General features: G+C 48.2%; 1 protein-coding gene across 1 annotated transcript in view; it reads left to right on the top strand.

Moving 5' to 3' along the window:
* Positions 1-25,531, top strand: part of LOC142579622 (paired box protein Pax-6-like) — a 95,975-nt gene that overhangs the window by 37,973 nt on the left and 32,471 nt on the right. The window contains exons 2-3 of the mRNA XM_075690013.1: positions 18,972-19,137; positions 20,026-20,206. Of these exons, the coding sequence (XP_075546128.1) occupies positions 18,972-19,137; positions 20,026-20,206 (347 nt within the window). The remainder of the gene's footprint in view (positions 1-18,971; positions 19,138-20,025; positions 20,207-25,531) is intronic.

Consider the following 25,531-nt stretch of genomic DNA (forward strand, 5'->3'; position numbering starts at 1 on the left):
CTGGTAACGCTGCTAAAAGCAGGACAGTCTTCGCTGGAATTGGAGTCATATCAGCCTATATATAGTGCTCGCTAGCTGCGTCGGGAAGCGTATGATCCTTATGCGTGTCGAATGGTACCTTGAACAACACAATATTTCCCCTGGCTCTATGACGGGATTTCGATGAGGCTGTTCATCGAGTAACAGTGTCATCGATCTAGTGTCATCTGCAGAGCAGCAAAAATATTGTAAGAGATTATCAGTAGCACTATTTTTTGACGCGAAAGGCGCTTACGACAACGCGTCGCATCAAGCCATACCCCTGTCAAGTGGACAAGTTAAGTGCAGTATACAGAGAGTGTCACTCGGTTTAAGTGCACTTTGCCATATCTAAACGTCGCAAGAGGAGTGTGGCTTGCTGAAGAGTACACTCCGGTTGGAGTTCGTTCACGGAACGCACTTTGCTGGCTGAGTGCGTAGCCTCTCCAGAGAGAGAGAGAGAGAAAAAAAAAAGAAAACATCCTTAATGGTCCTAAAGATGGCTTGATTTGCAGGAGTGGGAATCTCTTCACGGGAATCCATGCGCCGTCTTGGCTGCGACCGCCCTCTCAACCAACATGATCTGGTCCGAGAGGCGGGAGCCGCACAGTAGCGTTTCCCACTGCTCATGGAGGTAGGGGGTAGAGGAGGCAAAACTGGATCTTGTTTGCAATCTGTGACAATGTGCCGTAGGGTTCCTAGCTGTTCGCAGTATTTACATTGTTCGCCATATTTAGTAGGGAACACGAGATGAAGCCTTCTTGGGTGCGGGAACGTGTTGGTTTGCAACAATCTGAGTGTTTTCTCTTACGTCTTCGTGAGCTGTGGATGCGGTGGTGGGAGAGTTCTGCGGTTGAGTCTGTAGTGTTGAGTAATTTCTAAGTATGTTATCAGTCTAGTGAGCTCCTCTGTGTCCTCCGGGGCCTGGTACATAAGTTCTCGGACCTTGCATGGTGTGGACGAGTTCGTCGTCCTCCAGGGAAGCCTGAGCGGGTGTCCACGCAATTTTAACCTTTCTTTCTGGCAGCTTGCCTGTTAGTATGCGTTGAGTCGTAGGTGCCACCCAGCCCGACGTAAAGCTCCTGCACACTTCTGGGGCTAATGCCACGACTAGTTCCTCTGCTTCCTGTGTTGTTGCATCTGGTATGGTGGCCCTGACGAGGAGATCCATCTTTGCCGCCACCACGACTGCTTTGGGTCTTCTGCCACGGTATGCGGTTGCATCTGTGTAGACCACCTTCTGGAGGAACACATAAGTCCTGGCCAGGGCCTCGCCACCGGCGGTTTAGATGGTACAAAATGTAATGCATAAAAAATGGACACATATGTTCATTTTACTTGTTGAACAGCTTTTAACATAATAATCAGAACAGAACTCGCTGATATTCTGTTCTAGAAAGATCAAATGTCGCCTCGTCACATGCCACCATGGATTGGCTAGGCATTCGTCTTGTCGGGCACTGACTTGCAGTACTCTTATAATAAAAAAATGTTTTCATTTTTTGTTGACAAAATATAGAATAAATTTGTCTTTGTTCATAATATAACGTAAAACAATCACTGTTTATAAGTTCTTTTTCTTAAATCTACAGCTTCAAAAAACACGCTCTTAGACGTCCGACAATTGTTTTTTCTTTTTACGGTGAGTGCGCTCTGTTTTCCCGTTTAGCACAGCGGGGCCTAACGTGTCACTCAAGGTCCCGAAGTGCACTTACCGTAAGTGCACTTAACTTGCCCGCTTGACAGAGGTATTAGACGCACTTTTGACTATTGAACTAGGAGGGACAAGCATATCGATGGATCCGAGACCACTTGACACAAAGGTCCTTGTTTGTATACGTACGGACGATGGTCCGACTACCGACAACTGCCCTTGCCGTGGCATTCTCCAAAGAGGTGTTCTAAGCCCTATTCTTTTCAGCCTCGCGCTTCTTAGGCTTGCCGAATCCCTACCGGAAACAGTGAGTGTCTCAATCTACGCCTGCACGACATCTGAATCTGGGCATCAGCGGTGACTCGCCTGCAGATTCGTGCAAGGCTACAGAAGGCAGCAACACAGTCATCTGACTACCTTTGCACACAAGGCCTAACCATTTCGACCTAAAAATGTGCGTTAGTCGCTTTTACGTGAATAGCGATGTCTGGTTGCCCAGTATATGCATCAATGGCCAGTCTATCTCCTACAAGAGAAATAGTCGGTCATTGTTGCCCGGGACCCCTCCTGGAGCTCTCAAGTTGCCAGCTTGAAGAAGAAGCTCACGTTTTGTCCACATCTTCAATTTCATCGCTGGCAGAACATGGTGATCGTCAGCGGTCTCCATGATACAGTTGTATACCGAGCACTTTTTATTGGATTTCTACGCTATATTTCTCCCGTGCTTGCTAAAACATGCAAGTCAAATTTTCAAACACTTCACAGCGTGCAAGCAAAAGCACTACGATTTTCCATCGGCCTTCCGCAGAGCGCCTCAACAGCAGGATCAGTTATAATGGTTCAAGGACATCCGATCACGACTTGCATTACCACCGACACGCTTATATAGGACCCATGTTCGCCACGTTTCACGGATGCAATCAAGCTGTCTTGCCTGCCTGCCAGAACCACAACCACAGGCGTCGTTCTCCAACGTGGTCAGCATTAATCGTTCCTCCCTATACCATTGAGCTGCACACCTTCAGCACGTTCATCTTCAGCTTTGCGGTGTTGAAAACAACCTCAAGTGCGCATTTCCGTTCCAACTGGAACAAGGAAGATGCCCACCTTGGCCTTGAAACAAGCAGCTTTCGGTTGGCCACAGCTGCCGCATCTCTATGGGGGCGAAATTCGAAACCGCCGGTGTACTTAGATTTAGGTGCACGTTAAAGAAACCGAGGTACTCTGAATTTCCGGAGTCCCCCACTACAGCGTGCCGCATAATCAGCTCGTGGTTTTGGCACGCAAAACCCCATGATTTAATTTATTTTTAGCTCCGGCTTGTTTGTACACTTTCTACTTTGGCCGATTCCACGTATAAACGGATGGCTCTTCCACTCAGACCAGCTCCACCGGCGCAATGGTTATACCACCACGATCAATAAGCATCAGATACAAGAATTCTCACGTCACAACATCGACTGGTTCGGAGCTTGTTGCCATCCAAGGTGCTGTTGATTCTATTAACAACCAAACGGCTAATCGGTGGGCGATATTCTGCTGCTCAAAGGCAGCCCTACAATGTCTTTTGTCAGCTCTTCGTCGCGGGTCCTGTGAACAGCTCGTGTCGGAGATACGAGAAACGCCTCATCATATGGCCGCCAAAGGGCGTGGCGTCGTGGTTCAGTGACTAACAGGTCATTGCGGTATCTCCGGCAACGACCTCGCCGACGAAACTGCTATAGGAAAACACACGAAGGACAAAACCTTGTTTCTGTACCTTTATCGACCGCTGACGCAGCCCAACACTTAGGCAAGCTAGCGCACCGTATGACATTGGAGAAGTGGCACACCTGGATTCACCCAGCATCGATCGTATTCTCTCGACCCATCTATGCAACCTGGGCTTCCGCGAAGTGAGGAAACAATGCTGTGCCGCTTACGCTCGGGCGTTGCATTCACTAATGCATATACGTGTTTGGTTGGAACGGTTGATAGAGCAGAATGTAATGCCTGCGGTGTCGAGGAGACTAAAGAACACCTATACTGCGCTGCTGCCCACCTTTTGAAATGGAAAGACATGATCTCTGCGCGGCTCTAAATCAGTTAGATAGAAAACCGTTCACCTTAAACAAGTTCTTGGGACCATGGCCTCGCATATCGCAGTTACAAAAGGTCACAAAAGTGCTGCTGCGACATTTGAAAACTAACGGACTGAGCGACAGTCTGTGATCCGGACTGAGTGACCGTCAGTGATATAGAGCAGAAAACTGTTACCACGTCGGTGATATCCACAGTGGACTTTCTCTTCTTCTCTCAATATTTCCCTCTCATTTCTCCTTCCCCCAGTGGGGGGTAGCCAACCGGGTTCTGTCTTGGTTAACCTCCCTGCCTTTTATTTATCGTTTTCTCTTTCTCTCTCTCTATCTTGTATTTGTAAGGGCGGGTGGAGGGGATGCAAAAAGAAATCAAGGTGAGCATTACGGGACACAAAAAATTTTGCAATAAAACACAATACACAAGTAAAGCAGATTGACAAGTCAAGATAAGCAATGAGAATACGTGGCAAATATAGTCATGGCAAAAACTGCAGTAGCGTTAGAAAAACAAGCTACATACAAAATCGAATTTCAAAAATCGCGAAACATGGCGTCCAGAGATATAAGCGAGTCGGACGCGTGACTCTTGTCGCTCGCGCGAACCAAGCTATCAGCGAGATCAACTGCGACGCGATTGTGATGAACGTGATAATGGGCGATGGTGATAAACGGGCCGCCACAGATGTTGCCCCTTCCCTTTCTCCGGAATGGTATGACCCGAATGAGAGTTACTCACAGGCCTCTTCCTTACACTTAGTACTTAAGTGACGTGCTTAGTATTTAAAGTGACAGCTCCTGCGAATAAAAAGTACGCGCACTTGCGCAGAACTCCTGTAATTCTAACAAAAAGCAGCGCGCGGAAATGCAGACTAATACGCAGATTCCATGAGTAGATTGCACTTTTTTTTTTATATAGAAATGAAAATAAAACAAGGAAATTTAGTCGCCTGTAATGAAGATGGCTGCTTCTCTTCATGTGATGTGACGAGGCATCGCGTATGAGCATGTCGTTCAAGAACATCTTCGCTGCGCGAAGAGTAAGACGGTACATGCCGCGTGAGATGCGGTCAGCAATTCTTCAGCAGCAGCCTGCAAATATTGTAATACAGGGTTTCGTCTTTTCCCCGTTTACTCGTGAATCCCCGTGACAATACAGTAATAAGCAAAATATTAGGCCAGAACTTGACACCGCTATAGTTATCTAAACATTGCATATATGCATACTTATAATGCGACGATGGCGAAATATCGATAGCTGCACGCGCCCGCGTGCGTCACGAACGACCTTGCACACTGTCCTTTATCAAAGTGACGTTTCTGTACCTCGTATATCTTATAGTTATCTTTTTTTTACACATTTCGAAAGTGGGTTAAGTGTGCCTATAATGGCGTAAAGAAATGCGGGCGCTGATTGTGGAATCGAACCTCTCTGTCTTGAACGATATAGAGCAAGCAGTGTCCCACTCTTAGACTCTCTAATAACTGTTAGAGCCCATGGAAGGAGGCAGAAATAGACGGAGGGACAAGGAGGTTAGCCAGTTCTCAGGCCGGCTGGCTACCCTGTGCTGGGGAAAGGGGGTAAGGGGAATAAAAGATAATAGAAAAAAGATGTTACAAAAAAGGGAAGAAGAGCAAAAAAAGGGGGTGAATAAGGAAAGGAGAATACGGCACTGCTTAAAATCTTTCTCTAAGACCAGCTCTCCGCAAGAAGCGCAACAACGCTTTCAAAGCCTTCTGTGCTGATTACGGTCTCGAAGAGTGTCTCAGGACCTTTTCCTCCGACAAAGGGCGTTTGTCAAGACTATCCATGTACACTCTTGAAAGTTCTTTCGATGGCGCACTGAAGCGGGGACACTCACAGAGAAGGTGGGTGATTGTTTCCATAGCTGTCATCTCATGTAGGGCTGTTGGCCGTCCCGATCCTAAATGAGTAAGCATTCGTGAAGGCCACGCCAAGCCACAAGCGGCCCAGACGCGTCTTCTCAGCTCTAAATAGCCTATGGGCTCTAACTATCTCTATAGATAGTTAGAGCCCATACTGCGCAGTGCCTCACTCATGTATCAGCTATTTTGATTTCAGCCCAGACCGAGGGACAAGATATCGTCTGGATTAATATATATCTCAAACAGACAAGAAAAGGGCAGTGGGTTGGTCCATCCCATACATGCGAGATGAGAGTTAAAAGTTTGGTGTTCCACAACCCAAAGAGATGGGCTAACTCTTAAAGGTAAAGTTATTGGAAAACAAAGCTGTTTTTTTCTTTCTACAGATTTCTTTCCGTTCTCTATTTCCACGTAGTCAGTGACGTTCTCAGAGAATTGTGCTAGGCATGCACAATTTATAGTGCCACGTCACCTCAAACGTTGGAGGCGTCTCTAGCCAGCAAAGGACTTGGTAGCCGGTGCCACAACACCGGTTGCTGCAGCCCCACTCCAGGTTTATCTACGTGGAAAAATTATGACCGTCGGCGCGGCATACGAACTCGGTGCTTGCAAGACCGCGTTCTCCGTATCCGTTCACCGCATCCCCACTGCGCCCCCATGGCGCGAACCGTGACTCGTCACCCGACACATCGCGAGCCTCCTGACCCGTAGAAAAAAAGAAGAAAAAAAATCCGCCTCCGTTTTACCCTGTGAAAGTGGATGTATACAGTGAAGCTGGTGCGGACGTTAGACGACGTTAGCCAAGCACCACAAGCGACGTACGTCACTCACGCACGCACGTGTGCGGAAGTGCAGCACACATCCACGTTCTTCTAGGCCGTCCACGGAGCGCAATTGCCTTTTTGAACTAAACTAATGTTTAAAAGCAAATTGCGTGAGAAAATGCGCAAAGTACGACTTACACACAAGCTGCAGTTGTGATAGCCTCGGATTAGCATTCAAATATAAGAGAAAACATAAATTTGTTACGCAGAAACTGAAAGACAAAGCCCTTTTCCAGCTGCAGTTTGAGGTTTGTCTCAATGACCACGACCGCTAAATGACGCTACCGTTAGCACAGCACAGATCTTCATTCTTGTAGGCTCCCCGCCTAGCGCAAGCGTGTTATTGAACCAATTGCATTTCACAAAGTAAAATGTGTCAGAATAATCGTAAAGTACCACTTGCACACAACCTACATACGTGATAGCATCGGATTGTAATTCGAATATACAAGAAAACATAATTACATTACGCGGAAACTCCAACACAAACCCCTTTTCCAGCTGCCGTGTTTTGGATAAGCCCGCCACGAAAAATCCCGACCAAATAGAGGCCAACAGCATCGCTGTGAAACCACGAAGAAAGTCCAAGCGGTCCCCACCAGGACACGTATAGGGGAGTGGACTTCTCCCTGTACACATAACAAGTGGATAACTCGCGACACTGCCTGAGTATACGAAACAATCATGCGGCCTCGCACTTCTCCTTTGCCAAAGTCGCTCTTTGAAACCTTTGGTGCCTGCATGCGTCACCGCTAGCGCTTTGAGACGCCGTGTTAGACTGCCTGTCTCCGGGATCGGTCTTTTACATTTCTCGTCAGAAGGACGTGATACCTACGAGGTGTGTGAATGATATATATATGCACACACTACACAACGTATACAGAGACAAAAGGCGGCAACAGGTAGCCCCACATAATATATACACTGAGTCCCGACACAATAGATGCACGTATACTGAGTTCCGGATACGTACACGAAGCTGTGATATGGTGCGAGATGAATAAAATACGCAGATGATATATGATACACGCAGAGAGACATGACTATCATAGCCAGGCTCTGAAGAAGACAAGTCCACTTGTCGAAACGTTGGCTCCTGCTTTCGCCTTGTTCGCGTTTTGCTCATAGCTATATAGCTCTGTCGCACAAGGCGCACAAAGACGAGTACGGCACACACATTAGACAACAAGCGCTCACAAATACAAAAGGTGGAAGTGGATTGCGTTACATAACTCGACCCAATGCGGGCATTTAATACACACGTGTTAATTTCTTCAAAGAAACGTTCAAGTGCGTCGGAAGCACGCTTTTCGCTGGGCTGTTTTCCATGGCCGAAATGCCGAGCTATTTAACGAGCGCGAAAGGTATGTCCATGGGAATCAGCTGCGTGAAGTTCATGCTCTTAAGAGGAAGCTTTAGCTCGAGGGCTCCTGTCTAAATACACGGGAAAGGATAACTCATTTTCCTCGGCGACCACTGCGCCGAAGTTGACGAGGTTTGTTCCGTGTTAAATAAGAAGTAAAAATAGAGTGACTGTAGAAAACGCATTTCTGATTTAGGCCGTCAATTCTTTTTTATATATATATATATAAAGATGGCTCAAAACTGCAAAATTTAGAAGAACGAAACTATCAAGTTTACAACTCGCTATAGCTCAACAATGAACAAAAGAAACTATGTAAAACTATGCCTTTACAAAGCGGACAAAACATGATATATTGTGTACGCCTGTCACTCTGTTAAATATATTATTAATTTGTGAATTGAACTTTTACAGGACTCTTGTAAGCATTGTAAGAAATCCACGTAAGCTGTAAATTAATACAACAAATTTGTCCACTTGAGATGCTCTAACGGATGCAGTTTAGAGAATCGCGACATCTGTGTCTGGTGCGGAGCTACAAGCTTGCTAACTTGCTAGCTCCATTTATTTTTGAGTTTACCATTTTTTCGGTAATTTCTGTAAAAGAAGTTCATGCCGGAAATCAGAATTCCGCTTCTACATGTAACTTTCATATGGAACATGTATCATTCAAGTCGGTCCTGTGGTTATCTCAGAAAAGCATTTCTGCGTTTTACAGGTATTTAAATATAGGCGGCATCAGAGTTAGGCCCGAGCTATATCAAGGTTGCTCTTAAAAAACTGGTTCAGACGACGTTTTGTATAAAAAAAATGTCTCCCGTACACGCTGGGAAGGTGGTTGGACAGCGAAGTTGTAAACGACAACTAGAACGATTACCCATTGCGACGTATAGTTTTTCACGTATAGTTATTCACGTATAGCGACATTCACATGCGCTTTAGCAATTGCCGGCAGCAACTGCAAAGCTAATCCCACCAGTAGCCTACAACAACTCAACTCAACCCTTACGTATTTATTAGCCTAAAACGTTTCGGCGGCCTGCGACTTGGCTTGCTCCGCTGCTTCGTGCACCTACGAAGAGTGGACCATAGAGAAGAGAAATTCGCCGCGCCTGGTACGCCCGCTGCGCTTCAGGAGTACAACGTACGTGGCCTTCCCATAGCACTGTCACAACACCAATCGGTTGCCACGCGGGTTCTTCTTTTATGTACGAAAATGTAGTTACGACACTTTCTGCTTCGTATGCTACAGTCAAGCTGCCGTCGCCGCGGCAGCCTGCGCAGCAGTAATCTTTACCGGGGAAACGTATGCGGGGAGCGCTACGTGCGTCGCATTGCATGTATGCGCAGAAACGCCTTATCATCAATTATGTGGTTCGGATGCTCGTTTTGAGTTCGTTCTGTACTTAAACATATGTTGTTCTGTATGTTGTATATATGCGTGATTACAAAGAATGTATGCACTGTTCGATTCACTTTGCTGAGTGCTTGTATAGCCTCTACCTTACGGGGGTACGAGGCATTGCATTTGAGATTATGAGCCATAGATGATGATAGTTTTCTGTCGACGTTAGGCCTCAAAGAAATCCCGGGATTCTAGCCATAGGCAGCTTCGCTGTAACATTGACGCGGTCGTCTTTCTAAAACCTATCTGTAACTACGCCGGTATAATAATAATATTTGGGGTTTTACGTGCCAAAACCACTTTCTGATTATGAGGCACGCCGTAGTGGAGGACTCCGGAAATTTTGACCACCTGGGGTTCTTTAACGTGCACCTAAATCTAAGCACACGGGTGTTTTCGCATTTCGCCCCCATCGAAATGCGGCCGCCGTGGCCGGGATTCGATCCCGCGACCTCGTGCTCAGCAGCCCAACACCATAGCCACTGAGCAACCACGGCGGGTACTACACCGGTATAATACGTGGTTTACTCTGGCTTGATCCTACACTCTAAATACAGTTGCACCCTTTGGGGTGCTTTTTGTCCCACAACGATAATCGTCATCTGTCTTGCCCGCGTTTCCTTTCTTTAAGAGCCCGGTACTTCCCAGTCACGAACGGCATGCGCGTTATCAGTGTGACGCAGCATTCTCGACAGGAAAGTAGCGAGCGCCGAGTTTTCAAGAAAGGAAACGCAAGCAAGGCAGATGGCGATTATTGTTCTGGGACAAATATACACCACATAGGGTGCGAACAGTTTTTAGAGTGTATTCCTTTCTCGTCCCGGTTGTAACGACCATTGGCCAAGTTCAAAAAGCAGTAGCATTGGAATAGAAGCGTTTCATTTTGCCGGCCCTTGGGTGCTATGTATTTGTGATAAGTTTTACTGGTTTACTTGTGACGTCCATGAACTGTACCTTTCCTTTTATGCTATTACCTTTCGTGGCAGATTAACAAATGTGCACGCTGATTCGAAAAAAAAAACTGTTTAAAAGTCCAGTCGGCTTTAATTGTGCCCATGGCCACGATTTTATAGCGACGCCCTCCACTCGATTCCGTTCGCGGCCGGATGATCGCACTGACAACGCGGGCGGAGCATCACTCCAGCGACTGACGAAGCGGGAAAGTGAATAGCATCGAAAAAGGCATCGCGACGACGTAATCGCGGCCCAGTACACTATTTGGGTGGTTGTGTTCCACCTTCTCATAACCTCGCTTCTTGCTCCCTCAAGTTTGTCGTCTTAGGAGTATAATAAAGGGAATCCTCAAGACAGCAAAACAGTATTGCCCTATACCTGCCCCCCCCCCCCCCAATCCCCTCCCTGCAACACTCAAACCTTTTGGAAGAGTGCTCCCCATGAACCGTGTTACAGTTAAAAAATATTTTCAAGCTAAGCCTTTGCCGTCCCATATTTGCTCGAATACACGTCTGTATGCAAACAGAACTCTTAAGCGCGCGTTGACTCGTACACGTATACAAGCTCGGCGGGAACGTGTCGAAGCTGCTATACAACTCTTGACTGCCCGACAGCGCGCGCACGCTCTGGACGTCGTGCCATTGATTGTCAGGGGACATTGGCGACGACGACCCTCCCTACCAAGGAGGTCTTTCTCCCTACGAAACCTGGTGCCAGGTGAGGCACGCGGGGGCGAGGGGGGGTCGAAGAACCGCGGGGAAGAAAGCAAAACCTCTCGAACGCCAATCAGCGCGCTAAACGGGGCGTTTTTCTCGGGGCGCGCATCGTCACGCTTGCCAATCGAGCCTCGTTGCCCCACGTGTCGCGCATTCTCGAAAGCCGGGGGAGCTGCAGCCGCAGCTGGCGTGTCGTCCAGTGTTGTCCGCGGGGAAACCACGCACCTTTCTCCGCGAGTCGGCGCTTGTACTCACACCGCTAAAAGGGAGACCGGGGCAGGGCCGAGTTTCGAAAAAAGAAAGAAAGAAAACAGACAGGGACGTTGGGAGAGCTTTTTTCCCTGCAGCCAGCCGACTATTGTATCTCAATCTCTCATTGCTTCTATCCCTATGGTACCCCTCCTTCCCTAAATCCATGCATGCGCTGTTATTCCTCACCGCACACGCACGAAAAAAAGAAGTATTATACTCGGTGTTCGAACGAGTGTACCGTGTATTTGCGCGCATGACACGATCTTGCGCATATCCATGAATCCATGAATCCATTCATGAATCCATGCATATCCATATCCATGAATCCATGAATCTCCGAATCCATGAAGTGTCACTGGTCTCGGGGGGAAAAGAAACAAACAAAGAACTGAAGTCAAGCAAAAAGCACCACAGCGTGATGCAAAGTTCTGTGTAATATAACCCTCCAGGAAAAAAAGAAAAGTCTACTGCACGACATTATTCAAACTAAAGTAATAAATAAAGAAAAATAAGAGCGACCTTCTGCGCCTCTCAACAGGAGAGAAATTCGTGCGCGGAGCTTGCAATCTCTTGAAGCGCCACGCTTTTGTTTTTTCACCAGGGTATACTTGTTGTGGCCCCACGACAAATCCGTTCAACCCATCTCCCACTTCGCCAACCCGACATCTATCGCCTTCGGCCCAGAGCACTTCATTTATGCGGCCCGTCCGTGAGGGTGCGCATTGCTGCCAAATGTTTCTGCATTGCAGTGAAGCCACATCACAGTTTGTGCAAATTTAGCCTGGATAACTCCTGCGCGTTCTTCTTTTTCTTTAACGCACGGAAGTGCGCGCGAATATCGCCACGCGTCAGTGCTTTACTTGTGCCAGTGTTCGTTTTCCCCGAACTCTCAGTGTTACCAAGTGGTTGGCTCGGTGATAGACGCACTTGTACTACAGTATTCGACATTTATTCAACGTTGTCGCGAATACTAAAGCAAAGCAGGTGTGTCGGGTATCAGATTATGCGCGCGTCACGAAAATTGCTGTGCTACATTCTGGAATGTACGCAATTACCAGCGATTAATATTGGATGTATACGATGGGTCGTATATAAATAGGGGGACGCACTCGATCCGTAAGTTCAGGATTCGACGATTGTGCTCGCCGCTATCGTTGCGATAGTAGTGCTACTCGCTTTTCTTGGCACAAGTTGGCCCCAATAAAGAGCGCGGCTCTTAACTAGCAGTATTATCAGCATTCGTTTTTTTCAACGTACGGAAAGACATGCAGTAGGTCACCTAATCTACGCGTTCAGGTTGTTCGCATCAGAAGGAACCCCAACGTCCACACCGTATATTCATCATAGGCCGTCATGCCTTGAGCTATACACGACGTGCACAATTGGCCCATAGATTTAGGCTGCGTGTACGTCTTGCGTACCGTAACGACATTTAATCTTCATTCGCGGGACTGGTATTAATGATATGCTTTGTTTGTATGTTGCCTGTCGACTAGCGTGTTCTGTGTAGTATATGTTGTGTATCTATGACGTGCACTGTGCATATCAATTTATTTTATATGATACCTACCTGAAGCAACATGTTAGGTCTGCCGTACACTGTTACTGCAACGTGACAATATGCACGGCACTCATACATATACGCGCGCATGAGGTATACACGGACGACCACACAGAGCGAGCATGAAGGCCCGCGTTGGTTACGGTATACACACAGCCCAGTGCGACGGCAGCAGAAGCACTGATGGCGTGCGTGCGCGCTTCAGATGATGGCTGAGTGGGCAGCATACCCGGCGAGGCCAAAGGTAAAGGGCGGCCGATTCAGTCTCCCTCCCCCCTCTCCTCGCGGTTTTCGGTTCTTTTGGCGGTTGCCCGCGTTTAAAGCTGCCCCCGCAAAGCATTGTGCGGCCTACAATGGCAGGCGGCGCGCGGTTCCGAATCGCGCCGCCACGGCCCCAGGCTGATCGCGGCCGAGCGCGTTCAATCGTGCGGCTTTCTCTCTGCCGCCGCTCTGTTTTGTTGCTTTATTGGTTGCTTCTTTTCTTCTTTTGTTTTTTTTCTTTTGTTTTTTTTTTTTAGCACACTCGGTTCTCGTGTCGCCGCGCCGCTCGGACCCAGGAGACCCTTTCGCGCCGCTGCTGCGAGTTGGACTCGGAAAGAGACACACGCCCCAGTTGCGTTTGATTGAATTGTCCGCGGAAGAGCCGGCGTGTCTACGCGCGTTGTAGCGGAGGCCGATTTTGTTGGGCTTTTCTGTCTTTGGCCACCTGGGCACCCTATTTCCAGAGTGTGCTTCGCGTAGGGCATGCATGCAGTATTTCTACAGAGTGATGGTCACTCATCGGCGTTCCAGTCATGCCTTCCGTTACTGTTCGGCACCGATGCGTGCATTGTGCAGTGGGACGGTGCTATATACAGCGTGGTTGTGGCAATGAATTGTTCACGCGTAAGTTCCTAAACGGCGGCTTCCAGAGTGGCCTTTGAGGGTCGATTTTGACAGTCAAATAATTTTGCGCACTGCCTTATCAGGCAACATTTTCCTCGCTATCTCATTGTATTTTTTTCCCTTTCTTCTTATTAAAGTGCTTGTTTCGATCGTTCCGTATATGAACAATTCGCAAAATGGCTGTCATACGGTAAAGCGAATAAAGGTAAAAAAGAAAGAAAGAAAGAAAATGAAGCACATCAGGTAACAGAAGTAAGCAAATAATTGTAGTGTTCAAGCTAACCTTATTACGCGCAGTGCTGCACAAATTGTGCACACGACAGTATAGGAGGATTAAGAACATGGCACGCAGACACAGGTGGTCCCGCCCAAAAAGTTATAGCATGAGTTTTATTCGTAAGTGAACGGCATCCTTTTGGCTTTTGCGAGCGAGAAGGCAAGTTGAATGAACAATGGCCCCTGTTAAATCGTCGTCTGCATTCCTTCAATTACTGTACAGTTTGTCAGCACAGATTATACGACGGTACCATGAGCCTTTAACATAATTTGGAGACTGAGCAGCCTACCGGTCTCAATTATGTACGGTCGCTTTATGATAATGCCACGACGACAGCGACATTGTATTTATAGCAAATTAGGAATGATGCAACATTCATTCTAATACGGAAGATGGTGTGTTGCGTTCCAATGTACGCAAAATTTTGAAAATGACGCAGGCTCAGAAAATTTTAGTAATTTTACTTTCATAGCTACGTTGTCTAAATTTGGGACATGCAGTAGATCAGTTGCGCGCACGCTTTGTATGCCGCTGGATTTCAGGTTCCTCGTGTGGGCTGCAATATCATTTTTTTTTTCTTGCGGCGGCAGCAGCTCGAAGCTGGCACTAAGGTGTTCGCTTGTCCACCCGTCCGTCCGTCTAGCCACTGTCAGGGCCACCTCCTAATCTTGATCTCCACGACTTCTTGGTGACAAATGAATCTCGTGCTATCCAACTGCGACGTCTCTCATAGCATGCTCTGCACGAATTTTGGACATTGCCCCTTCGCCAATCTGTTCAACTTCACCGCTATATACCGACGTTACTAAACGGGATGCATTATCAAAAGTATATTTCAGAAGACGAACCAGATTCCAACAACCTTCCGTTAGCAGCGTTGAAAGGGCGCTTCCTTCTAAAACATATGCATTTACAGCACTTAATCCGCACCAAGTGCCCTAAAGGCGCGTGTTAATATAGAGAAGAAAGCACCCCCTCGACGTCGCTATCCGAAAGCCAGCCGATCGTTTGAAATGCTGCCCGTTGAGTCACGCAGGCGTACTGCGGCGAAGTTCGACAGACTGCCGAAAGGGCAATGTCCGAAATTCATCGGCATGGCCGCGTGCCACTTTGGGACGTTAAAGCCCATGATTTTGTTCGTAATTCTCATCGTCATCACAATGCGAATAAAAACAAAACTTTGCCTATACCCCTTGAGATAGAATTCATACACCACCATGGCAATATGCACTCGGGAGCCGGGTGCATTAACCTCTGAGATAAGGCGGGTTCGCGCATGCAATGAATATAATCGCGGCTGTCAATTCTTGAGGTGTTTGTTCTTGGCGGTGTTTGTTCCGAGTGGTGGCGCCTGTGCAAGCGTTTCGGGGGCTACTGCGAGCAATGCTGCCTAGCGGACGAAGACAGACAGCGTCGCGAACATTGCATAGTTGTTCTTGCTAATATTCACAGTGTCCGCGAGAACCTGCTGCCGTCGCAGTCAATGAGCGCAGAGAGTCCAGAGCTGGAAGAATCGCTGAATGCTTGTGATACTCTCCCTTTTATTTTCTTCCTCACTTGTCTATCTTTTTTTTTTCTTTCGTGGAAATTGTGGTCTTCAATTTTGCTTCCGATTGTTTGTATACACACCGATCTGCGTCGCACCAGGGACATTGCGCAGCGTCAGCGCAAGCTCCGCGGCTGCAGCACTGCTGGGCGCGCATGCGCAGCCGACCAAGCGATGCCGCACCTGCGGGAAAAAACTCTCCGCGCACCCACGAACGTGCAGGCCGGGGAGAAAGGTTTGACATCATCGAGTCACAGGGTCGGCCGCGGGGCACGGGTCGCCAAAGAACCGCACCGCCGCGGGACCGGGGAAGGTCGAGGGGAGCCGCACAAAAGCGCGCAAAGCGGCGCATTTCTCGTCTCCCGCGGCCACGGTCGGGCCCCCAATTACAGCGGCGCGCCGTCGTGTACCTGAGGGCAAACATACACAAAAGTTTTTTTTTTTCTTAAAGAAGCAAGGGAAGCCGACCGCGAAGGAGGGCAGCAGTGTATCCTGACAACGATGCGGCGACGGGCTGTGGCGACGACGACAAACGCGCACGGTGTGTGTGTGTGTGTCTGCCTATACGTATGTGCTCCGCTTCGAGAGGGCTTAGCAGATTAAGGTCCTCGAACGGAGAAGAAGCCTTTGGGCTACGCCGCGGGAGGTCGTCGCCGCCGTCGCCTGTGGCGGGCGTCGCGAGATCGCTACACGCATGCAGGAAAAACGCGGTGGTTTCTGGTTATGGGGGGATGCCGGGCGGTTTTCATGATACACGGGTTAGCGTATTTGCCCACGCGTTCCTGCGACATTGAAACTGGGATCGCGCGCACTTTTTTGCTTGCGGGCGAGACGCGATGGCGACGTCAGTTAAGACATGTAACTAACTGCATGCATGCTGGAACGCTGCGGGAGGTCTTCTTGGCTCTGTATACCCGAAAGAAAAGAGGAAAGCAATTCGGTGCTTCACAAGACGTAGGTCTTGGGTGTACGACCGCACGAAAGTGGTTTCGTGCAGGGCGTGGTGTTGAGTGGCTTACGAAATGAACATGCCCTGCAATGTTGAGGAGCCGTTACTGAGCTGATGTGCTGGGTACGATCTGTCAGCCCTTTCGTGCGCCCAAGTCCCTTTGCAACGGCCAAACCATTTTCTTAGGTCCCTCTCGTGGCTCAGATTAGTACAGACAAAGTTACAATAAAATATTATGCGGCGAAATCTTTGTTTTCGTTAAAAGAAATCACTAAGGGGTGCCTTGATGCTTTTCTTTTTTTCGATACTCATTTGGCTTCGCCCTGCGACAGCAATGTGCCTGCTCTACCAAGAAACTTCCGGTCCCATATCCAAGGTTCTGAATTTTGTCGAAAAAAAGGAAAGCGTTCCACTCTGTGCTCAATTCTGAAGCGAGCCTTTTTTAATGCACTTGAGTGCATACATTCTCCTTGTTAAAAGCGCGCCGGCCTCACTCCAGTGAACTTTGCGACACAGAAGTGAGCAGGGGTGAAAATAAAGATTCTTTTCAAGTAGTGCGCGTGTTCACTGACTCGAGGACCTGCACCCACGTGTTGGTCTCAAGCGAACTTTAATGCTTCCTGCGCCACCATTACACTTGCGTATTTAATTCGTTTGCGAGAAAACTTTCGGCCCGTTGAACAAGCACTACATAACCCTTTCGTCGGCAGGCGCATTGCCAAGGTCGAGAAGATTTCCCAGTCTTTTCGTTCTGTTTGTCTACGCATATATATCCCACCTGGGGCAACTTGTTTTTTTCATCCAACCTCATTTCCATTAATTACCCTGTGCTTTCTTGCGTGTCATTCATTGTTGATTTCTCGTATTTGACGAGAAATCAACCCACACACACACACACACACACACACACACACACACACACACACACACACACACACACACACACACACACACACACACACACACACACACACATATATATATATATATATATATATATATATATATATATATATATATATATATATATATATATATATATATATATATATATATATCGTTATAACGAACATTTGAAGATAACAAAGAGCGCGATAGCTTCCTTCTTGTGTCTACATGCACCGGCTACTGTGTTTCCACATGATTGATTCTCTCTCAATGAATTTTTCCTGTTCCGGGTTATACTTTCATCTCGCTTCTTAAAATCCGTAACTCAGTTCACGGGATAACATTATAGCTCAAATCTATACATATAGTACTTAAAGCTCGTCAGAGAAGCCCAATCATCACTTGGAGTTTACTTTGGACAAACAAACAAACAACTTTTTCACATCATCCCGCGCCTCGGTTGGACGCAGTGTTGCCATAATTTTTTAAGTGTGTCACTAAAGTGAGTCAGAAAGTCGCCATATTTCTGCTAAATTTCGCTTGAATGTCACTAAAGTTGTCGATAAAGCTTCCAAGTAACTTTTAGGGTAGTGTATATAGGCGTCTTGGAACACTATAATATGTCCTATCATGACGTAAGCCATTTAAACAAACGTCTCACGTTTGTCAAGGGTCCGTGTCAGTGAGGAAAAAACAGTGCGTTCACCAGCAAGATGTAGGTGGGTGTTTACTTTGCTATTATGCTTGCATAACAACGGACGATGACAGCTGAAATTCGGCGTTTTCCTTCCGATTGTGAGGTTTCAATTGCAGCACGATTAAAAAGAAACCCACAAGCAGTATGGTTTTCCTATCACGTAAAGGCACTTGGTCAGCTTTATTTCAGAAATTTTTCTAGCTCTGGGCACTATTCGAAATGATAGACAAGTCCTGCAAGACGCGCACAAGGTGGCACGTTAACATGGCGATGGCAATTACATGACCATTATGCGGGTCAAATACCATGATTCCGCCCCATGGTCTATACCCGAAGGCTCTATACGTGTGTACTGACTTGGCCAAAACATAAGCGATAAGGAAGCAGTGTGTTCAGGCTCGCGTGAACGAGCCCGGCTATTCGCATGATACACCTTTCTACGGGCGATATATATATTATTATTATTCACCTGCTGCGTTATAAATCTCGCAATAAAATTTGTGAATGTCCACCAACCGAACGCATTTGGTGAAAGAACATAACCCGGAGAGTTAAGACCCATTCAAATTGGTCTCGAAAAGAAAGAAAGAAAGAAAGAAAGAAAGAAACTTCCGTTTTGTGAGCACACTGAACCCTCTGAAGACAGCCATTGCCTCACCATGATCACGTGAGCCTACACGTCATACAGCCATATTCGACCGCTCAGATGTAGCTTTTGAATAATACAGTGCATTCTGTAGAAGGCTATTTTTGAAGCAACTTGCTTAACTACAAGGTCGCTAAAATGTCGCCATTTGTTCTATCACGTCGCTAGAAAATGTCGCCGGTCGCTAAATTGAAAAAGAACGTGTCGCTAACAGGCAAGGGAGTCGTGTGCACTGCTTATGCTGCTGTCATTCGTCCTTCTTTCTTCTTCTCTTCCTATACAATGCGAACTGAAGTTCTTGACTCGATGCCGCTTCGTTTCGTGCAACCGCGTGTGTCATCTTACCTTCCTCCCCTGTCCTCTCGTGCTCGCAGGGCACAGCGGCGTCAACCAGCTCGGGGGCGTGTATGTCAACGGGCGGCCTCTGCCGGACTCGACGCGACAGAAGATCGTCGAGCTGGCGCACTCCGGGGCCCGGCCGTGCGACATCTCGCGCATCCTCCAAGTCTCCAACGGATGTGTCTCCAAGATACTCGGAAGGTGCGTTTAAAGGTTACTGTTATCCCCTGCCGAAGCGCGGGAAAATGTGCAACGGTTACGTGGAGAATCACCTCTATACAGATTTGTTGCGAGAATAACAGCGCAATAAATTACGCAACGGTGTTTGTACAGCTCTCTGCGACGTGCCCTTTGCGCTGTTTATTCACCACATAGATAGCCCAGCGAGCCCTGCAACTAGTCCAACACATAGAGTTTCCCGCTCAAATTGCTATAGGGAAGGAACTGTGGCGTTTCGATCGTTCGGCTACCATGGGAAGGATGGTTAGTGCATGGGTTTACCTCATCGTCGTCCAGGTTTGTGGCTTCTGACATTCTTAGCAGCTTGAATTTCCGAGAAAACTGGCTTTCCGAACACGTGAAAGCCGTGCGTTTCCGCACACGAGCACAAACACTGCGAATTGTAGCACTTATAAAGCAAGAATTTGTACGGCATGGGGAACTCGCGCAGTCACGAAGCGGTCTGAAGCCAGGAGGAAGACGTTCAGACAAATCTGTGCATCTGCCCATCAGTTTAGCCACCCGATTCATGGCCGATCCCCCACTGTAGGTATGCGCCACAACCACTAAGGAGAACAACAACAACAATTCCCGTGTTGGCTGAACCACCATACTTGAAGATCCCGTAGACACTATAGTGTCATCAGTACGTCTATATTTTTTGCAGGAAAGCCCATCGTGCAACAAGTTATAGATTTAGCTGTGTGCGTATGTGTTATGTTATCTTATGTATGTGTTATGTTATGTTATGTTATGTTATGTTATGTTATATAGCGCTATGTGGATACAGCGACTAGATGAAACCTTGCCTGTGCATAACTCGTTGTTAACCCTTGATAGCGTCTCTCTAAGCCGGTGCTCGATCCGCAGGTACTACGAGACGGGCTCTATCCGGCCGCGAGCCATCGGTGGCAGCAAGCCGCGCGTGGCGACCCCGGACGTTGTGGGCAAGATCGCCGCGTTCAAGCGCGAGTGTCCCTCCATCTTCGCCTGGGAGATCCGAGACCGGCTCCTCTCCGAAGGCATGTGCTCCGGTGACAACGTGCCCAGTGTGAGTGTCGATCCTGCTGCTTCGTCTGTTCCCTCTCTCTCTCACGGTTCGACAACCTATACCTGTATCAATGGACACACAAAACATTGGTAAAGGCAGAGCGAGCCGCAACAGGTCGCACAAGCGTGGAGCTTCTCTGGAAATGGGTTGTCATTCTGAATATTCATAGTTGCCAGTCCAGCACCTGCACCGTCACTTCTTTCTTTGTATCGGCCCGCGCCGTTGTTTGCGCTGTGTCCGCCAGGAGAAAGCTCCCCAAACTCGCCAAACTGTCACTTCGGTTAGAGGATATACAACGCTCACGGGTTATTTTTTTTTTCTTACCCCGTTTTTTGTTTTTCTTTCTTCATTCACGCTTTTAGAAGTAAAGCTGTATAACTCAACTCGCCAAACTTTTGTACATCGAAAGATTAGGGAGCAATCAAAAGAACTTGTCATCCACAATGTCATATAAGGTACCTGCATGGAGGTATGAAAGAAAGGAGCATTACGCAACACTATTGATGCCAAATGATCGAGCCCGCCCAACAAGTGATTCTCCCGTCAGGGCGTCCGGTAGGCTTTAGTGCAGCCGCTCGACAGGCAGATACGGCAGAGCAGTCGTACAATATACTACTACTACTACTACTACGAGTAATAATAATAATAATAATAATAATAATAATAATAATAATAATAATAATAATAATAATAATAATAATAATAATAATATAGCAAGTGCGCATCGATTAAGAACTACTGGGAAACAAACACTCTCGACCAGTACGCTGATCGAGTCTCAAAGGTCACCTGTTTTGAGCCGACTATATCAATGAAATAGCGAAGACAATGTCTTCACGAAAAGTTGCCTTGCTAAGGCTGGCTGAGTGACGTAATGCTCGCTCCTTCTTTCATTTCTTTCCCACATCAGAATGTGTAGCAACCATGTACAACCATATTCGTACAGCCTGTACGGATATCCCATAGTGCTCTCAGTACACCTAAGAAATACAAAGATGGTTATATGAGCCATAAGCCAGGATGCCGGTGTACAGGCCAGCATAGCACATATTGTGCGAAAGTGAAAGATATCGTGAAATGAGGTGGACAATGATGTGATAAGGGCAAAAAAAATGCAATGGAATACAAACGGAAACGCCATGCCACCTTACGACGAAAGGCAAGGGCAATCCCATTTTATCGTTTTGGTTGATGAATTTCAAAACAACAAGAAAAAAGAAAGCAAACAATGTGCGCTAAATTATAGGACTCACATCTTTTTTTTCTTTTTCGACTTGCTAAGCCGCAGGCTTGCATTGTGTCAATCCATTGTGTTTATACTCACCATACCGACCATCCATCCAGTATGTTCCCAACACTGAGTGCTTTTCTGCGACCAGAGCAAGCACCGTTCCGACGCGTTGAGCCACCGATCGGTTATTTTTTTATGCGTGTGTTTGTACGCTTCAGTGGGACGGCATTATGAGGACGCCGAAACGTGTAAATGACCCCGTGCAGACAATCTTCATCTCGATTGATGCGTAGCCAACTGTGCACAGAAATGTCGGGAAACGCCGCTTACAAAAGCAAAAAAAAAAAGAAAGTAGATTGTTTTCAAAAAATTCTACTTTCGAAGGTTTCGTACATTCGAAAGTTTCGAACATCCGCACACCCTTACAATGTTTCGCGACGTTCGAACGGCTGCTTCTTTGGCTGTTGAACTCATGCGCGCGCCGCATCCCAGACACTGTTGCGTTTCGCCTGCGACACGTGGTTTTGCCGGCGCGACTGCGGCGGGGCGGCGGACATTTTGGCCCGATCGTCGTCACCGCAACACTCATCGCCAGGTGTTTCCAGGCGCGACTGCGGCGAGGCGACCGCCTAGGGATCATCCTCGCATTCCAGTCATTGTGCCCGAAACAGGCGATGCCAAAGCAGGGATCTCATTCCAGTTATTGGGCCCGAAACAGGCGATGCCAAAGCAGGGATCTCGTTCCAGTCATTGTGCCCGAAACAGGCGATGCCAAAGCAGGGATCTCATTCCAGTTATTGGGCCCGAAACAGGCGATGCCAAAGCAGGGATCTCGTTCCAGTCATTATGCCCGAAACAGGCGATGCCAAAGCAGGGACCATCTTCTCGTTACAGTCATTGTGTCCGACCGGCAGCGCCACGACAGGGTGCTACGAGATCGTGCTCGACATGGTGCTACGGCATCGCTACGACAGTGTGCGTCACCATTAGCCCATTGTACATTCACGTGCTCGTCTTTTGAGGGGTTCCTTCTTGCCCTCAACTGCGAGAGTATAAAAACAGCTGCCCCCGGACGCCAAAAGGGAGGGCTCCGATTTCTTCTGTTGAGTGAAGTGCTCTCCCGTCTCTCTACTACGATCAAACCTGACCGCCAACTCTTTGCGATGTTAAAATAAACAAGTTTCGTTGTTACCAGTCGACTCATGCTTTGCCGGGACCTTCGGATGCTTCCAGTTGTACCCCAGGCCGCCAGGCCAACGCTACCCTTGGGGCTTGCGACCCAGGTACAACCACGGGCGTCAGCGCCGAGTTCCCAACAGATCGTACCAGCGGTCCGATCCCAAACATCTGGTTGGCAGCGGTGAGATCGCCTCCGATCCCAAACATCTGGTTGCCAGCGGTGAGATCGCCTACGACTTCAAACAACTGTCTGCCAGCGGCGAGATCGCGACAACGGAGGCCAGCAGCAAAGAGATGCAGTTGACAGTATGCTGAGCAGCTCAACGACGATCCGGGAGCAGTGCAACGAGCCCTGTGTGACGACTGGTTGCCTGCAGCGGAACGACTGCGCGGAATTCCTGCCTGCGAGGTTAGGTGAGTGCGGGACTTTCTTCTTCTGAGCTTTGCCAGGCTTTTGTTAGTGTCAGAAACAGAGCTGGTAATTGTGGTTGTCGTTGCTGCCGGGTTAGTTGCGGCAAGACAATAATAGGCAGTAGAGAAAGCAGCATTCAGAGCAGCCATGGATTTGAAGTCGTTGCGCAAACCGAAATTGTTGGAGCTTGCAAGAGAGTTGGGTCTGGATGTCTCAGACAAACTAAGAAAACCTGAACTGCTAAAGGCTATTCTTGAGTTAGAGGCTGAGGATGACGAGCTGTCGGAATGCCTTGAGACTATTGAGGAGAGGTCAAAAAGACATGAGCGCGAACTTAGAGAGCAAAAAGAGAAACAGGAGCGCGAACTTAAAGAACAGAAAGAGAAAGAAGAGCGTGAACGTAAAGCAGAGAAAGAAAAAGAAGAGCGTCAACACGCTTTGGAAATGAAGCGTCTCGAGGTAGAGATGGAACGCGCTCGTAATGGAAGTCAGGCACACGGTGCAGGAGAACGAGTATTGTTCAAAATGACTGACCTGATGCGGCCGTTTAAGCTTGGAGAGGACATTGGTTTGTTCCTGGTTAACTTTGAGCGAACGTGCGAGAAGCAGGGGTTCTCTCGGGAAACGTGGCCACAGCGCTTGCTCACTTTGTTACCCGGCGAGGCGGCCGACGTAGTCGCTCGCTTGGATAGAGAGGAAGCAGAGGATTTCGACAAAGTAAAATCGAGTCTGCTAAAAAAGTACCGGCTGTCTGCGGAGGCGTTCCGTCGGAAGTTTCGGGAAAATGAGAAAGGCAAAAGTGAGTCATATACAGAGTTTGCGTATAGGCTTATGTCGAACATGCAGGAGTGGCTCAAAGAAGAGAAAGCGTTTGGTGACCACGATAAAGTTCTGCAGTGTTTCGGGCTAGAACAGTTTTATAGTCGGTTACCGGATAACGTGCGATACTGGGTCTTGGATAGGCCAGACGTTTGTACGGTGGCTAAAGCCGCTGAGCTAGCCGAGGAGTTTGTGACGCGTCGGGCTCGCGGAGCTAAGGACGGTCAAAAGGGTGAATTTGGCTCGAAGTTTGAGAGGCCGAAGTTCACACCCATGAGAGCAAAGGGGAACACGCGTAGTGCGGATGCGAGTGGAAGCAGTGCGACCGAACCTAAGGAGACGGCGGCAGCCGAAGCCGAACGCAGAAAGCGGTTCGAGATGAGGCGAGCGGGCGTTTGTTATACGTGCCAGAAGCCGGGTCACTTTTCGGCGCAGTGTCCGGAAACAACACCAAAAGTTGTGTTTTTTTCAATAGGCAGCACTGACGAGAACATGAAGCTTCTCGAGCCTTACATGCGAGACCTCCTCGTGAACGGGAAAGAGTGCCGAGTGCTTCGCGATTCCGCAGCTACGATGGATGTAGTTCACCCATCTTACGTAGAACCCCATATGTTCACGGGCGAGTGCGCATGGATCAAGCAAGCCGTGGAAGCTCATAGCGTGTGTCTGCCGGTAGCAAAAGTGCTTATTGAAGGACCTTTCGGAGCGCTTGAGACGGAGGCCGCAGTGTCATCTATGCTGCCACCCCAGTACCCGTACCTATTTTCAAACAGGTCCGATCACCTCCTGCGCGAGAAGGGGCTTTTGTTTGGTGAAGCTAGTGTTCAGGCCTTAACCAGATCGAAGGTTCGGGAGCTCGCTGCAAAGGCGATAGTTGCGGGGCCGACGTTATCAAACAACGAAAAAGGGTCAGAGGCGCAGCAAGCTGATATTCCGAGCACGCCCGAACTGAATAAACTTGAGTCTGTAACGTTAAAGGCGCCAGATAGTGGAGAGGAACCGCCCGACACGGGAAAGTTAGAAGAGCTATCTACAGATTTGCTCATCGCGCCTACGTCAGACGGACTTGATAGGTTGCTAAGAGTCAGCCGGTCGGCTTTGATAGCCGAGCAAAAAAAGGATGGCAGCCTGGAAAACGTGCGCTGCAATGTCAAAGAAGGTATCGCCAGGAAAACTGCGCGTTTTGTGGAAAGAGGTGGAGTCCTGTACCGGAAGTATCTAGACCGAAGAGGAGTGGAGTTCGATCAGCTGATCGTGCCTCAATGCTATCGCCAGGATCTGTTGCGCTTGTCGCATGGGGGTTCGTGGTCCGGACACCTGGGAGTTAAGAAAACTAAGGACCGTCTCTTGCAAGAGTACTATTGGCCAGGGTGTTTTCGGGACGCAGACCATTTCGTGAGGACATGTGACACTTGTCAGCGGGTGGGCAAACCAGGGGACAAATCAAGGGCGCCGTTGAAATTGGTACCTATCATAACGGAGCCTTTTAGACGGCTCGTTATTGATACTGTGGGACCTCTGCCGGTAACAGGCACGGGGTACAGACACATTTTGACTGTGATCTGCCCAGCGACAAAGTTCCCTGAAGCAGTGCCGCTTAAAGAACTCAGCTCAGTTGAGATAGTCAATGCACTACTGTCCATATTTGCGCGAGTTGGTTTTCCTGCAGAAATTCAATCAGATC

This window comes from Dermacentor variabilis, chromosome 4 (assembly GCF_050947875.1).
Source record: "Dermacentor variabilis isolate Ectoservices chromosome 4, ASM5094787v1, whole genome shotgun sequence".
Lineage (NCBI taxonomy): Eukaryota > Metazoa > Arthropoda > Arachnida > Ixodida > Ixodidae > Dermacentor > Dermacentor variabilis.